The sequence below is a fragment of the Neoarthrinium moseri genome, assembly GCF_022829205.1.
Source record: "Neoarthrinium moseri strain CBS 164.80 chromosome Unknown scaffold3_Wmoseri_CBS_16480, whole genome shotgun sequence".
Lineage (NCBI taxonomy): Eukaryota > Fungi > Ascomycota > Sordariomycetes > Amphisphaeriales > Apiosporaceae > Neoarthrinium > Neoarthrinium moseri.
Genome location: NW_026055117.1, coordinates 363,499 through 378,957, shown reverse-complemented (window position 1 = coordinate 378,957; position 15,459 = coordinate 363,499). Strand labels below are relative to the sequence as shown.

Below are 15,459 nucleotides of genomic sequence, written 5' to 3'. Positions count from 1 at the left end.
TAGAGCTCAGTCGGTCGTTACGGAGCTCAATGACTTAGTCAATAATTATAGTCGTTATCGTTCAGAACACGATTGAATACCAATGATTACCGACCTTCCTAGATTGTTTCCACAGGTGGTGGACGTCTGCAGCCGCAGGGACTATTATTCCAGCTGTGATCCGGGAGAGCTACACACCAATGAAGTTTTTACATTGCCGCAAAGCGATCTTCTAGATTATTTTCTTCAAGTGTGGAGATAAAAGGAACCTGACCCATTGTCACTTGAAGCTCAAGGGCAGTTTAAGTCGGTTTATTCTCCCTATTGTTCGTTGGAGGCCCCGAGAAAAGGGAAGCTGTCTTATTTCTCATCCTCAGATTCGTCTGGGAGGGCTGCATTGCTCGGGACATGGAGACATCATACCGTGCTGGTAATAGCAACCCCGGAGTAGCGAAGGAGTTCGACCAAGCCATCACCAAAACTGGATCGTACTCGGTGTCACCGAGGGTAACGCGTCAGTATTACCGCAATCTTATCCCATGTCGTAAGCCTTACCAAAGGACGGGATTCTCATGGAGAGGGCGTACCACGTGACAAATTCACATATTTGCCTCGATATACGTTTAGTCACGCGAGGCAGAGCTCTTAAAGCAAGACCATTTGAATATAATTTTTGGTCTTACCGCCTGTTTCAGGCTACGCAAAGATAGCATGGTATTTCCCGGTTGACGGCTCGTGGGTGAGATGGAAACACATGTAGCGCAGAGCATACTGTTTCCAAGGGCTAGAGACCTCGACGAAGGGCAATAACGCTGACAGCCGTCGCATCAACCAATCGAAGTACAAGACTGTTCTCATGGTCAGCAAGGAGCACAAGGCGTGCGAGGTTTGGCCTCTATGTCTAGATTGTTTACTGCTGTTGCTGATTGTACCTAGTGGGGACATGCTTGGCAGTAGCATAGACGTGGTCCTGCCATGTATATTACACCATCATATTGAAGATCTTGTAGCGTTTCATCCATGGAGAATCAATCTCGCGCCGTCTCGATCCTCCTTCAGCGCCAAGGTTGAAGCAGAGTGACCTGTGGCGTTCCTTCGGATGCTTCAAATGGGGCTCAGCACCCATGTTACACAGATGCCGGGAATTGGTTGCATAGGTAGCCGTCCCATAAAAAGCTGACGATAACCTGGGTTTTCAGCCTCATACTTGAAACCTCTGCCGACTTGCTACCAGCGATCACCATGGCCGAAGCACTGGGAGCCGCCGGTTCCATCGTTGGAATCGTCTCCTTCGGTTTGCAGTTTGCGACGAGCCTGCAAACGTACCTCGAGGCAGTCGCGGGTGCTGAGGAGAGTATGCAAGACATTGCCTTCGACATCAACGCTACGGCATCAGCGCTGAAGCAACTGCACGACCTGATTGAGGCCGACAAGGCAGCAACCGGGAATGAGACGCGCATCTTGAACAGCAAAGGCGTCGAAGAGGTGTTGCGGCTGTCTGCCCAATGCGAGAAGGTCTACACTCTCACCATGGGCCTTATTGCCAAGGCGGCCCGCCCCAAGTTCGATGGGCAGTCAGGAGGTCCAGCCGTGACAGCGAAATGGGAAGACTTCAAAGCTGCAACGCTGTGCCGAAGGCTGAGGTGGCCGTGGCTGGAGCCTCGGATCAAGAAATGCCAAGATCAGCTCAGATGGCTCAAGGTGACGCTTCTTTTCCAGCTGCAACTGGCACAGGTCGCCAGAATGCAACTTCAGTCAGTAGCACTTACCAACGCGGAAGCCGTAGTGTTTGGCTGACAGATATGCCAGGTCATCCGCTAGATCGCCGGGCATGTTCGAGGAGGAACTGGCTTCGCAGCTCTTGGCCAAGAACCTGCACTCCCGGAGAGAGAAACTTACCAAACGACTAGCAAAGCAGACGAAGAATCCACGTTCTCTAGCAACATTTATGGCCAACTCTTCGATATACTCAGAGAGTGATAGCGAGGCGTCTGGATCCAGTCCCGAGACTCTTCCATCCCCAACAGCCCGTGGTCTAGACACAGATCAGTCAATTACAGATGGTAAGGATCCAGTTCATGTTGGCTTGTTGGCAAGTATGGGTTATCCTTCCCTTCGCCATCTTCAAAACTTGCCAGCCGGTGACGTACTTACACCTCTACGGCGTTAGGAGAAGTCGGTATCAAGAATGAGGACAATGTATCCAGTCAAATGAAGACTCGTGATTTGTCGACGACTGGTATGAACGTCGCGCCAACGTGCACAACACCCATTGTTGGAGCCCAGACAGCCGGTCCCAACGAAACTGGCGGTGTCGAAACGCTGAAACCCAAAGACGATACGCAGGCACCCGCCGCCACTCCTGACACTTCTCTCAATACGATATTGCTGATGGACGAGGTTGGAAACAAGCATGTCCTTCCACTGGAATCATGTCGCACATGGCAGGTATGTCGGGCTGAAATTCCCAGATGATGCATGGCTCACGATATGACGTTGCCAGGAAATGCATGGTCTCGTGAAGGGTGCCTTCAGACGCCACAGCCCTGCTTTCAGTGCTCTGATTGAACACGGACACTATGATCTGGTGGATTCTGGCGGCAACATGATACTATCTCCAACGTGGGACCAACTTGTTCAACCAGGTTGGGTTGTGAAAGTGGTCCCATGGCGAATCTATCATGATCGTGTAGAGCAACCAGAACATTGGCGGCCACCGATGGGAGTGCCTATGGGGCGGGGGCGGGGACCGCAAGGACCTCCACCGAGACCTAGAATGGGCCCGCCGCTACCACCAGGTGCTGCGCTCGTCTCGCATATAAGAAGAGCACCTCGATATATAGAGTTGGAGGCAAAGGCGAAGCGCTCGAGGAAACTGGGCGCTTCGACGAACAGGAGCGCTTCGAGGGAAAGAGAGCCCGAAGCGAATTTGAAGGAGGAGGAAGACCTTGATATAATCGACTTCGAGAAGGAACAAGATGCGGCTGGAGATATGGGTGACTTCCTAAAGAGGTGGACCAACGCCACCGACGTTTGGACACCGGACCAACTGAATGAAGATATCTTGCTACAGCAGTGGGAGTGAAACCTCGTTCTCGGATGATGAGCTGACGGGTATCTAACGCGTGTATTAATGACTTAGTATAAATATCAATCCTTTAATTTCAGAGGCGTAGCAACACAGCAAGTATGTTGTCTTTGACGCAGTCATCATTATAAGCGACTACTCAAGATTGAGTAAGTGGACTACCGCCAGCCCCGGCTGAGTCATCGTGGTGAATGACATTGTTCGGCCTGAGGTTGGCGGGTCCTTCAGTTGACCTAGACCAGTACTAGAGGAGGCTTTAAAGAGCTCCCGGGCTCCCAGCTGCCCCTCCATCATGTAACCTTCTGCGTTAGGCTGGCGCCAGCCATCAGTGACCTCACGTTGTGATAGGTTTCCACGCGCAAACGGCAAAGCTAGGTCACCGGGGTCACTTCGAGAAAAGCGCAAATACCCATAGTGCGGTGCGAATCTTTGTCTTATCGCCATGGACCAGGAAAAGAACAAGGCAAAGAAGCCTGCCGACGACCCTCTCCGGCGCCCGCTCTACAGTTCGTTCTGGCGCATTTCGCTATCCCTTTCCAAGAGAACCCCACTAACGCGCCTCTCGCAGTCTACGATCTGCCTCCCCAAGTGTTGGAAACCCTGACGCTTGCCTCGACCGTCCGAGGTTCCCTACCCGTAGTCTCAGAAGATGGCTCCTCGGCACCCTCGGAATCATTATCGCGCGCGTCGCCCTCCGAAAACCTGACCGGTGGGTCGCAAGCCTGCTCGCTGTGCGGCCTCTCCTTCCCGACAGTTCTCGACCAGCGTGGCCACCTGAAGTCCGACCTTCACCATTACAACCTCAAGCAGAAGCTACGCGGGAACAAGCCGGTTTCCGAAGTTGAGTTTGAGAAGCTTATTGGGGACCTGGACGAGAGTCTGTCCGGCTCTGATTCCGACGAGTCCGAGGATGACGAAGACGAGAAGCGGGACAGCACGCTCACCTCGCTACTGAGGAAGCAGGCCACGCTCGCAGAGAAGAACAGCAGAAACGCAGGGGGCGATGGAGAACAAGACGGTCTTTCCAACCGGAGGCAGAGGGGCGGCGGCAAGGCGCCGCTGATCTGGTTCAACTCGCCTGTACTACCGGTAAACACCTATTTTGGAGCCTACCGCGCAATATTCAAACCTGAGGAGGCAAATCAAGAAGCTGGGCTTGTGGAAGTTATCAAGAAGAAGCAGCTCGAGCCCATCGCCGCACCCAAACCCACTGCAAACGGAGAGGCCGCGCCGGCTGCCTACAAAGGGCCGCACATATTCCTGTGCATGATCGGAGGTGGTCATTTTGCGGCTATGGTGGTGTCCCTGGCCCCGCGCCAGACCAAACATGCATCTACTGGACCTCTGAACAGAGAAGCCACTGTGCTGGCCCACAAGACTTTCCACAGGTATACTACGAGGAGGAAACAGGGTGGCTCTCAGTCGGCGAACGACAACGCAAAGGGGAACGCACATTCCGCAGGTTCTAGCATCCGTCGGTACAATGAGCAGGCCCTGATTGACGAGGTCCGGTTGCTGCTACACGAGTGGAAGGGGTTGCTCGATACATCTGAGCTACTATTCATCAGAGCGACAGGGTCAACCAACCGGAGGACACTCTTCGGACCGTACGAGGACCAGGTCCTCAGGGCTAACGACCCCAGGATACGAGGGTTCCCTTTCAGCACCAGGCGGGCGACCCAAAACGAGCTAATGCGGTCCTTCATCGAGCTCACACGCTTGAAAGTCCGCGAGATCGACCCGGAGGCCGAGAAGGCTCAGGCAGAGACGCCGGCAAAAGTTCCGACGCCGAAGCCTGTCAAACCTGCCGCGCCAAAGCTGTCCGAGGAGGAGGAAACAGCACTGCTTCACACATCACAACTACAGGCCTTTATCCGAAGATCGAAACTTCCAGCCCTCCTGTCGTACCTCAAGAACAACGACGTGCCCGCCGATTTCCTATTCCACCCCGTAGAGTCGCAGCAGAACCACCACGCTCCTACGTGCCTCCATCTTTCTGCCAGCCAAAACTCGGCACCCCTAGTGTCTGGACTACTAGCGAAGGCGGGTGCAGACCCGACAATCAAGAACCGCGACGGCAAGACGGCGTTCGATCTGGCCGGAGACCGAGCGACACGGGATGCGTTCCGGGTGGCCCGCGACGAGCTGGGCGAGGCCAAGTGGGACTGGGAGGCGGCGCGGGTGCCGCCGGCCATGAAGCGGGACGAAGCCGAGCGGCGTGACGAGCGCGAGCGCCAGGAGAGCGACAAGAAGGAGGCCGAGCGCCGGCGGGCCGAGGAGGCGCGGCTGCAGCGCGAGGGGCCCCAGGTCGGCGCGGCGGGCGGCAAGCCCCGGACCAAGGGCGTGCTGGGCGGCGCGCCGCCCAAGACGGCCCAGGAGAAGCGCGAGGACGAGGCCCGCGGCCTGACCCCCGAGCAGCGCATGAAGCTGGACCGCGAGCGCCGGGCCCGCGCCGCCGAGGACCGCCTGCGCCGGATGCAGGCCGGGTCGGGATAGAATTGTAGATCTATGAGATCCAACTATAACCAATTAAACTAGGTGATCTGCAAAGACTCCACGTTTAAGATACTAGAGACACTCCTCACCATTAGTCTTAACGCCAGGGATATTTGCTAACATAACTTTCCGTCATGCCCACCCAAGTTGGGGGCGAGCCACAAATGGCAACACGACAGTTGGTTGTGTCGAACCCCAGATCTAGTCCGTTTGGTGGAACCTAAAGCAGAAGGAAGCTTGATCAGCGTTCTAATCTCAATGTCTGTTATTTCGAGATACGAAAAATCAAGTTACAAACGTCGCTGTTCTGCATATGCAAGACTGATCCTCAGTTGCGACGGTACATGCAAGCCTGGACGCCATGTAAGGGCTCAGCCTCTTCCTTGGGATAATATTAGCAGCCGCCCGGGACCGTACAGGTAGCGATCTCGCTAAAGAGGGAGAACGTACAGTTTGACAGTGTCCGGAACTTCGTAATACTTTCGAGGAGGTGATGGGCCAACTGTTTAGTTGCAATCTAAATCAGGTCAAGTAATGAATGTTCCAGTGGCATGCAAAGTCACACAGATCAAATTGGAGATGATACGATTTAAGTTTTTAAAACTAGCTCCAAGGCTGTTGTTTTGAATTGTTCCTCTGGGTATATTAGATATTACTACAAGCTCCTCCATGGTCTGGCCTATGTATATGCGTTTTTTGGGTGGCCCTGCCCACACTCCCGCGGAATGTGGCTGATTAACAAGTAAAAGGAAAAATCAATAAAGCAGGATCTGCTTTGTCGAGCTCGCAAGTGCTCGTTGTATGTGTGGGGTATATGAACCCTGAACGCTCTTCCAATGGCCTATAACCTGTTTCTTCTTCAAAATGCTGGTGTCGTAAGGATCGTCGTGAATGTAAGAATCTTTTTTGTTTGGTACAAAGCACCCCCTCAGGGTAAGGCAGCGCAGCCCGCTTAGAAAGCAGCAACGGCGATGGCGGCGAAACCGAAGAAGCCGAGGCCAGCGCCCACCTGGGCGGCGCCAGCAGTGGCAAAGGCGGTTCCGGTCGTGCTGGAAGGCTTCAATGCGCCAGTTCCGCTGGGCTTGGCGGTGACCAGAGTGCTGGCACCGGTCGGGTAAGGGGGAACAGCACCAGCGCCAGTGCCGGTGGCAGTGGCAGTGGGGATGACGGCGCTGTAAGTGCCAGGAACCACAGCGACGGAGCTCGCGCTGGCACCACCGCTGATGGTGGTGAATCCAACCTGAGGAACGGTGACCTGAGTGCTGATGGTGATGGTGCTGCTGGAGCTGGGGATGGTAGCGCCACCCTCAGTGGTGCAAGGGACAACAGTGGTGACGTCGACAATGACGGTGGTGTAGACAGCAGAAGGAGCAGTGGTGGCAGTAGCAGTCAGAACGCTGGTGATGCTGTCGGCGCCAGTGGCAATGCCAGGGTTGGTGGGGATGAAGCCACCGCAGATGCCCTGGAAGTAGGTAACAGCCTCGGAGATGATCTCGTCAGTCTCACCGTAGGCGTACAGGCAGGTGAAGACGTTCTGGACGAACTTGGCGTCGGGGCAGTAGCAGGCAGTGTCAGTGTTGGAGCTGCAGCCAACGCTGAACATCCAGGTGTTCAAGCAAGAGGGGACGACCTGGGGGCAGGGGAGAGTCTCAACGGGACCGGCAGGCGAAGTGCTGGAAGAAGCAACAGGGGCAGTAGCAGAGCTGGTGACAACGGTGCTGGGCTGCTCAGTAGGCTTCTCAGTGCTGGGCTTCTCGGTAGGCACTCCAGTGGGCTTGGTGACAGTAGTGAAGGTCTCGGTGACGGGGCAGACGGTGGTGCCGACGGAGACGGTCAGGGTGGTCAAGGCAGTCGAGCTGGCAGGGCAGTTGGGGACGGAAGGACCGCAGCTGGTGATAGTGGAGACAACGGTCGACAGGATAGTCGAGGTAGTCATGTAGCTGGTGACGGAAGTGATCGTAGTAGCCTCAGTAGTAGACTCAACCTTGGTGGAGGAAGCGACGGTGGTGGACTCAGCCTTGGTGGTCGAAGACTCAACCTTGGTGCTGGAGGACTCGACTTTGCTGCTAGACGACTCAACCTTGCTGGTCGAGACGGCGTAGGTGCTGCTGGGAGCAGACGAGGTGACAACGGCAGAGGTGGAGGTGGAGGCCTTGCCGCTGGTGGTGGCGGAAAAGGTCGAGGGGGAGCCAGCAGGGTACGACGAGGTAGTCTGAACGGCGCTGCTCGAGGTGGTGGATACCTTGGCGGTGGAAGTGCTGCTGACAGTGCTCACGGTCTTGGTGGAAGAGGCGGTGCTGCAGCCGAAGGAGATGGAGGGAACAGCGAACGAGCAAGTGGGCTTGGGCTTGCTGGGCTGGCTTGGGTAGACGATGGTGACGTTCTTGGCACCACCGCACTGGGAGTTCTTCACAATCGTACCCTTGGACGAGCAGGGAGATCGGTGCTTGCAGCTGGAGCCGTCAGGCATGTCGTAGTGGAACTCGAGGTCGCAGTCGAACTCGGGGTAGACGTGGAACTCCTTGACGGAGGTCTTGTCAACACCAGACTTGGTATCGCAACCGAACGAGGGCGACGACTGCTTCGAGCTCGAAGCCTTTCCAGTAATGCACTTGGAGTTGACAGTGCGTCGCTGCAGGCCGTCACGCTTGCCGAAGCCACTCTCACAGCTGAAGCCAGCCCAGTTGAAGCCACCATAGTTGGAGAAGCCACCAAGGTTCAGATCGCCAAAGTCGAAACCCTTGGACTGCTTGTCTGTGCACTTGTTGTCGGTGTTATCTGGGCATGAGAAGGAAGGGGCGTTGTGGAAGCCGAAGCCCTGGGATAGGTTAGCAAGGGCTGTCCTTCATGTATGCGTGTGTAAGTGAAGGCAAGACTTACAGTAGCCGTAACCTGGCTGAGGCCAGCAGCCAAGGTGAGGAGGGCCAAAGAATTCTTCATCTTGACACTTGTAGCGACGAAATCGGGTTTATGCTGTATAGCGAGAGAATAGTTGTTGTTGTGTGGTATTCCGTGGAACGATTGTTGGTTTAATAAGAGAAAACGAATAGATGTTGGAAGCAGGCAAGCGAATGACCCTGACTTTCCGAGAATAAGAAAAAATGGAGGAGTTGGTTATACCCAAGAGGAAGCGAAAGTGTTGTTGGAACAGACTGATAGGTGTAGAGGGAGGGAGGGCTCTGCCATACATATATACCTACATGCTGCATCTCACGATGGGGGACGTCTGGGCCATCCATCGGCGCAAGGAGTCTTGCTGAGGTTGCACCAACCGAGCACAGCACAGCACAGCGCTAGCCGGCCAGGGATTCAGGATTGGCGCTCATCCTGGTACCCATGTCGACAGCATGACTGCTCTTCCTTTCTCGTCCAAAGTGCAGTCCACTGGTGGGTTTCGGGGGGTTGTCGTCGAGATGGAAGTACCGTCGTACCTGAGGAGGGCAAGACTTGGACTCCACGAGGCGTCAAGGGGCGGACCCAAGCCCCGCTAAATTAAGCCCGGTCCCAGAGCGCGCGGCTGCCGGGGGTTTGGGGAGCTGGTAGGTACCTGCAGGGGTTTCTGCGTGCGGCTCCACAGCGCATGGCTTCTGGCTTTCCAGCGAAGGGTTCTTCATGGCCAGTTGAACAGGCCGACTGCAACAGTAAACAGGCTAGAGAGCCAATGGGATACCCGCCTACGGTGTAGATGCCTCTGTTCCCACTTCTGCCATGTACGTAGTTATGCAGCACCGCGGGTTAATTCGAGCGACTCCCAAGATGCAGTCTATTAATGGCCCTCAGGTGAGAAGGTCGGCTGCGACAAAAAGAACGTTCCATCGCAGGCGCCACTGTTGGTGTCTGGGTGCCAGAAATACCCATTCATCAGCGAAGAGGATGAGGATTGCTGACGGAAGAGGCAATTCAATCCAACACAACGAGAGAGAGAAAAATAACACCGACAACCGGACGTAAGGGCCAACAGCCAACTGCCGCCACTCCAAGCAACCTGGTCTGTAGCCATATCGTTAAAGAAAAGAAAGATATGGGCCTCCATCCGAACCCTCCCGCAGGGCCGCAGCATCTTTGAAACGAGCATAGCCACTCACGGGTCGTGATGTGCTTCGGGCTTATGCAGGTACCATCTTCCCTCTCCCTCCGTTGCCAACCAATCCCAAAAGAGCGAGCCTGGCAGGCCCTGGCTTGCCATCAGGGGGCGCTTTTCCTCTTGAGCGGCACCCCGAGAGCGATTCAGTCATGCCGTTGGTCAATCGTTGGAGACGAGGGTATTATTGTCCGACAGCGCAGCCTCCTCGCCCGCTGATCTTGGTTCGGCTGAGCTAGCTAGGATCATAATGTTTTTAGTCTTCCTATGCAACCTGTGTGCATCCTTTGGGAGATCCTAGCCTCAGATCCCTAGCGATCCTCAGCCTGGGTTCTTTCCAGCAGACTGGATGCCCTTTCTCAATGGGTGCCGCAGGTTCCGCAGTGAGACCCAAGATCTCTTTTCTGAGATTGTGATCATCCAGATCTAGGGACGGCTAGAGCACGGTTATACCTAGTTCCAACGCTTATACATGGACGACTTTAGACTTGAGATGAAATGAAGGGCCTCGAGATCCAAGGTGCAGTCGTATCGATGCGGTAGCCGCTAGGGCCCCTAGGTGTCCCCAATGGAGACGAGCATGGGTGCCCAAAAGGGAAAGGCCCCTGTGATCCATCGTGAGAGCAACAGCGGGCGTTGCCCGTCCAGGTAAAGCCCGCTGTCCGCACCACTCTTCTGGAGACGATCCGGCCTACAGTCCGAAAGCAAGACAGCTCAGGTATGCCTCCACCACCGGATATGCTGGCACCACCGACAGCTCTTGTGTGGAATTAAAGCCATTTCGCTCAGTAATCAGAAGCCACCTGAAATCGGTATCTCGTTATGGGAGCGGCAGACGGGCTGGCGCGGAAGACCGAAAATCCGGCGGCAACTCGAGTGGAAGGGAGGGACAGACGCCTTTCCTCGCCATCCATCCGCAGCTGGACAGCAAAAAATAGGCGATTGGCTGCCAATTGGTTTTTTGCTGGACCTGAGACGCACTGGCAGCCCCTTGCCGCCGGCGCTGGGCCTGCTTCCACCTCTCCAGCGCGACAGCACCGCGGGACGTTCAGACCACAAAGCTTGGCGTTCAGCCTGTTTCACCATTCAACCGCTGGCAGCCAAAAGTCGGCTTAGATCAGTTTCAGCTCTTGCCCGTCGGGGTGCCAAAGCACGCTGGATGCAGATACGGCTGCCAGCGGTGCATTTCTTCACAGTAGGCCGCGGCGCGGTCTTCGCGAGCGATAAGCTCAACAAGAAGCTTGAATTAGGCGTGATTCGCAGCTGCTTCTAGCGTCCGGTGGCGATCGCACATGAGATGAGAATGCGCTGCCGCACGACGCCCAGTGCTCCGCTCTGTGAACGCCTATCGACACACAGTATTGCTGCCGATTGCATACCCCCAATCTACAGTAGGTCGCCAACTATCCAACATCTTCAGGGGATATTGAACCCTTGATCCACAGCTCGGCTAGACACACTGTTTAAGCCTGCAAGGATAAAAGCGAACGGTTTGCTACGTCCCACTATGTGGTGTCTCTCCCTTTAAGTGACTCCTCACCTATTTACCTGGGCACCATTTCAGAATACGAATGGCACCGAACTCTGGAGAGAAATTCGCCCACTGCTGATAACAACAACGCCATGTTTCTACTTTTGGCACCAAAATCCACCAAAAGAAGAACGATAGCAGATTTCTTTTTATTACCCCAGACGCCTCCTGTAATGTGACAGCCGGAGCGACCTGTTTGTTAATTTCAGTCTGATTGTTGACACGGCGCCGTCAGCGACCATTGAGTGCAAGCGCACAAAGAGGCGTCATTTGACTTTGGAGGGCGTTGAGAAAGTCGGACTCGGGCTGGGCGATGTGATGGCTACCAGTCACGCCAGTCTAGACCGGATGGTCAGGTAAACCAGGTAGTCGATTCACCGTTCCTGGCTAACTACCAGGACCCCTGTATTACCGCTTCTGGCCTGCAAATCATGTGCGTTGCACCTGGAACCCTCCTAGCGGCATCCCCATCGCGCCGGTACCCACCGATAACCGAACAACACCACGTTGGGATCCAGTACAGAGCAGTGCCCATGATACCGTTTTCATGCGAGCACAACTGTGTAGGGTCCAAGTCAATGTTAATGGTTTTCCAAGTATCATGGACCACCCTCCGCATAGTCCTTTTCCGCTGCCCCAACTTGAAGAGGGTGCCATGCCCTACGGTACTGACCATGTAGGATCTTTTGCTACGCTCTGTTGCCTTCAACCACAATAGTCAGTCGAGTTGTATGGGAAGCGATGTCACCGTCGCTGTCGGCTCTAGCCCGGCCGGTTCACACGTGGACAGTGCCCTGGAGTCTGCTGCTATCGAAAGCTTGTGTGAATCGTCACATACATAATTACAAGGAAGTCCCAAGTAGGAATCGGACCCGGAACTATGGGCATCTGTGCGTTCTTGCGAGTGCTATGTATTACCTATTTAAGACTGCAGAATGGCTCCTTGCGGGATGCCGGCATCCGGTGAACCTATGCAGTCCGTTTGCGTCTCATCTCACAGAGAGCCCGGCCTAATCGCTACTGGTCTTGCTTGGAACTTTCATCAATTTGAGTTGGGAGCGGTCCGCTCGGAGGTGATGATGCTATGATCGCCCAAGGCATATGTGCCCTCAGCCTCGCTATAGCACACGTCAGTCAATGAACTGCAAACAAAAGGAAACATCTATATCGCAATGCTATAATAGCCAAGACACTCCCGCCAAGTTGCCAGAAGAGCTGTCAACTCAATCCTTCGGGCCTTGTCCTTGTGCCGGCATAGGTGGGCTGCTATGCATCCCGGTGGCTGGCTCACAGCCACTGCATAAAGTCATGCGTTTTCCTCACCGACCATTCAAACAGCTTGCAGTCGTTTCCAAAGCAAACATACCCCGGATGTTCTGCATTCACCGATCCCGTATGACTGGATCCCCCCTTTCCAGCATGCGCACATTTATTCGTGACAGGAGGTGGCAAAGTAAAAAGGAAAAAAAAAAACTCTTTTCTTCTCATCCCCCGTTGTGTTCGAAGGGGGGTTTCCTTGACCAGCAGGGTGTGGTAGCATTTCAGGAGATTTGGCCCACTGGGGACAAGAGGTACACAGTAACCCGGCCACAGGAGCGTGCCGTTTCAGGTATGCGTACCTGCACAAGCTGCCCAGGCTACTGCAGGAACAGCGCCTTCGACGAGACGTGACGGTCCTACGGTGGCGCCCGATAGCTCCGGACTTTTACCCAGACCAATTCCGGAAAAATTGAACGACAGACAGACAGACACGCGAGCATTGTTGACCGAAGCCCCCGTATCGCGCATCGGCAAACCGTTGTGGCCATCCGACACTGGCATTCTCCGTGCGATAAAGTCTAGCAGCTGGTGGACAGCTGCCAGACCTGCATTCGGACTCACATCTTCGGGGCCGCTCACAACCAGCAGATGTAGTACCTGTACCAAGCCGGCTCTACTGATATGTATAACCTCAAGGTTCACCGGCAGGTCTATCATCCACTACCGGAGGGCGCTACACATCAAAAAGGGAGCCCACTGTCCCCCGCCGTGATGTACCAAGAACGAATATAGGCTCCGAGTCCACTAACTGCAAGTCTGTTTAACAGCGACATTTTAGGTCTCCCGAGCATGACCTGCAAATACGATCTCGTTCAACGATAAAGATCCGTCGAGTATATCATGGAAGAGCTCAAAAGCAGCCTTGCCTGTAGAGAAACGGCTGAGTAGAAGGGACTATAGGCAAATTCTAAAGGGCCTAGAATAAACGACCTTGAAATTTTCGAGGCGCTTCGAAATGGGTTTGCGCAAAGAGCGATTCATTTTCGTTTCGTAAACACTGAAATAGTACAACCACTTCGAGTGATAGTGTAGAAGTACGTTATGACCTGATCTTGGAGAGCTTGCAAGTTATAAAGCTATCCAAGCCTGTGTTTCTGTCCTCTTCTCAAGCGCTCGCATTCACATGGCGTGATCTCAATTCTCGCACTATGCGCAAAGGGAGATGTTCCAGACTGTGAATTGATTATCCATAGAGTCACAGAGGGTAGAATATTTTTTGCTGATGAAGATGGCAATGTCGATCAGTCACGTACGGCCCGTCGAGGACTCGAAAGAAGTCGTCCAATTTCGCGAGTTCGTCAGCTTGCCCTCCGAGCCTACAGATTGAAAGTATTACACAGTGCTCTCATGATGATAAGTAAATCGTTGGCTGTAGCATCCAGTTCTCTTGATAAGTACCAGTGATCCGTCTATTTCAGGGTTGACTGTGTTGTCTCACATCAGATTCTCCTGCAGAACAACAAGAGTGACAGAGTCGTTTTCATCAGAGAAAGTTTGACATTCGCTGTTAGGATTAACTTTCAGCTACAGCACACAGGTGGCTAGATCTGACAAGCCTATACGATGACTCTTGCCATGTTTTGTCGTCATATGACTGGCTTGTTTGAGAGTGCTTACAGTAAATTGTTATTCTCGTTTAGCTTTACGAGGGTGAATTCGTCGTGCGTGTTGATTTCGTCATTCATTGCCTTGTTCTGAGCTGAAGGGTAACAGTACGATGTAAGCTTCACCGGGTCATCGTAACTTATCATCTGCTTGAGTATTATTATTCCTGGAATATAGGATTGAGATAAAGTCTCGCTCAAAGTTGGAGCTGCTCTCTATATCGAAGTGTAGACTGTATGGAATCAATGGGCGGCACAGTAACCACGGTGGTTTCATTCATGCTTCCACCCCTGAAAGCATAAGTGAACGTCCAGCCCGACCCAGCTCCCGCATGCTCGCCCTGGTTGTTAACCACAACAATGCCGCTGGAGATGGCCGGGTACTTGGTCACCATCCGCCTCACAGCATCGTCAGCTGCCTCCTGGGGTGACAGGCCACGCCTCAAGCTCTCGACTGCTTGGTAGCAGGGCAAGAACCTCATCATGATGTCGCCGTCCCCTGTGGCACCACACCCGCCGACTTCGCTGTCCACATACGAGCCACTTCCGGTAATCGGTCCATCCCCTACACGACCGGGGATTTTATGCGATGCCCCATTGGTCGAAGTGCCCGCCGCCATCACCCCTGAAGAGTGAATTGCGATCATGGAGATAGTATCGTGAGAAGTAGTAACTGCATCTGGTGCAATGAGACTTGGGTAGGATGGGCTTGTAGAATTCAGAGGCACGGGCGTATATGGCCCGCAGGTTTGAGTGGCATTTGGGGTGACGTTGATTCTGTAGTTGGGTTGGCAACTTGCGGCTTTCCACTCAGCGCATCGACCTAGCGAGTCCTCCGTGCTTGTTTCTTCCTCGGTAAATCCATTTTGTACCGCGAACTGGGTCGCGAGGTCGCCTGCCAGCAGAGTATGTGACGTATACTGGATTGATATCGAAAGTCAGTCCTTCCGAAATCGCACAAATAGGGAGGGATGCTATGAATGTGTCAGACACTCACTTCAAGCACGTGGCGCGCAACGCCGATAGCGTTCTTCACACGGCGCAGAGCCGCCACTGCTCCAGACTTCATCGTCTCTCCGTCCATGATCATTGCATCGAGCGTGGTCTCGCAGTTTTCGTCTGGAGAGCCGCCATAGCCCACGCTGCCGTCACATTGATTGGCTTCACATGTCGCGCAGCCAATTTCGACAGCGTCCAGGGCTGAGGTGGCTGGATCCCGCAATGCCAGGTACGCAGCGTCTGTGGCCGCTGTGAAGACGCCACCCCAGGTGTTGATAACGAAGGGCAGTCCTGACGCTTCAGAAGCCTGGAGCGGGGACGCGAGGAGCAGTTGAAGGAGCATGTAATAGCGGCTCGCCAT

At 54.2% G+C, this 15,459-nt stretch overlaps 4 protein-coding genes across 4 annotated transcripts; 2 read left to right on the top strand and 2 right to left on the bottom strand.

Annotated features, from left to right (window-relative positions):
- Nucleotides 1-1,221: 1,221 nt before the first annotated feature.
- JN550_001502 (uncharacterized protein) lies at nucleotides 1,222-3,064 on the top strand (the record flags this gene model as incomplete). The annotated part of the gene is made up of 4 exons (XM_049312694.1): nucleotides 1,222-1,733; nucleotides 1,789-2,042; nucleotides 2,150-2,427; nucleotides 2,483-3,064. 4 exons carry the CDS (start codon nucleotides 1,222-1,224, stop codon nucleotides 3,062-3,064), a joined length of 1,626 nt encoding a protein of 541 aa, XP_049176353.1.
- Nucleotides 3,065-3,509: 445 nt separating this feature from the next.
- On the top strand, nucleotides 3,510-5,563 carry JN550_001501 (uncharacterized protein; the record flags this gene model as incomplete). The annotated part of the gene is made up of 2 exons (XM_049312692.1): nucleotides 3,510-3,573; nucleotides 3,636-5,563. The coding sequence occupies 2 exons, from the start codon at nucleotides 3,510-3,512 to the stop codon at nucleotides 5,561-5,563; spliced, it is 1,992 nt and encodes a 663-aa protein (XP_049176352.1).
- A 952-nt stretch (nucleotides 5,564-6,515) lies between these two features.
- JN550_001500 (uncharacterized protein) lies at nucleotides 6,516-8,503 on the bottom strand (the record flags this gene model as incomplete). Its single annotated transcript, XM_049312691.1, has 2 exons — nucleotides 6,516-8,381; nucleotides 8,444-8,503. 2 exons carry the CDS (start codon nucleotides 8,501-8,503, stop codon nucleotides 6,516-6,518), a joined length of 1,926 nt encoding a protein of 641 aa, XP_049176351.1.
- Nucleotides 8,504-14,296: 5,793 nt separating this feature from the next.
- JN550_001499 (uncharacterized protein) lies at nucleotides 14,297-15,459 on the bottom strand (the record flags this gene model as incomplete). The annotated part of the gene is made up of 2 exons (XM_049312690.1): nucleotides 14,297-15,019; nucleotides 15,097-15,459. 2 exons carry the CDS (start codon nucleotides 15,457-15,459, stop codon nucleotides 14,297-14,299), a joined length of 1,086 nt encoding a protein of 361 aa, XP_049176350.1.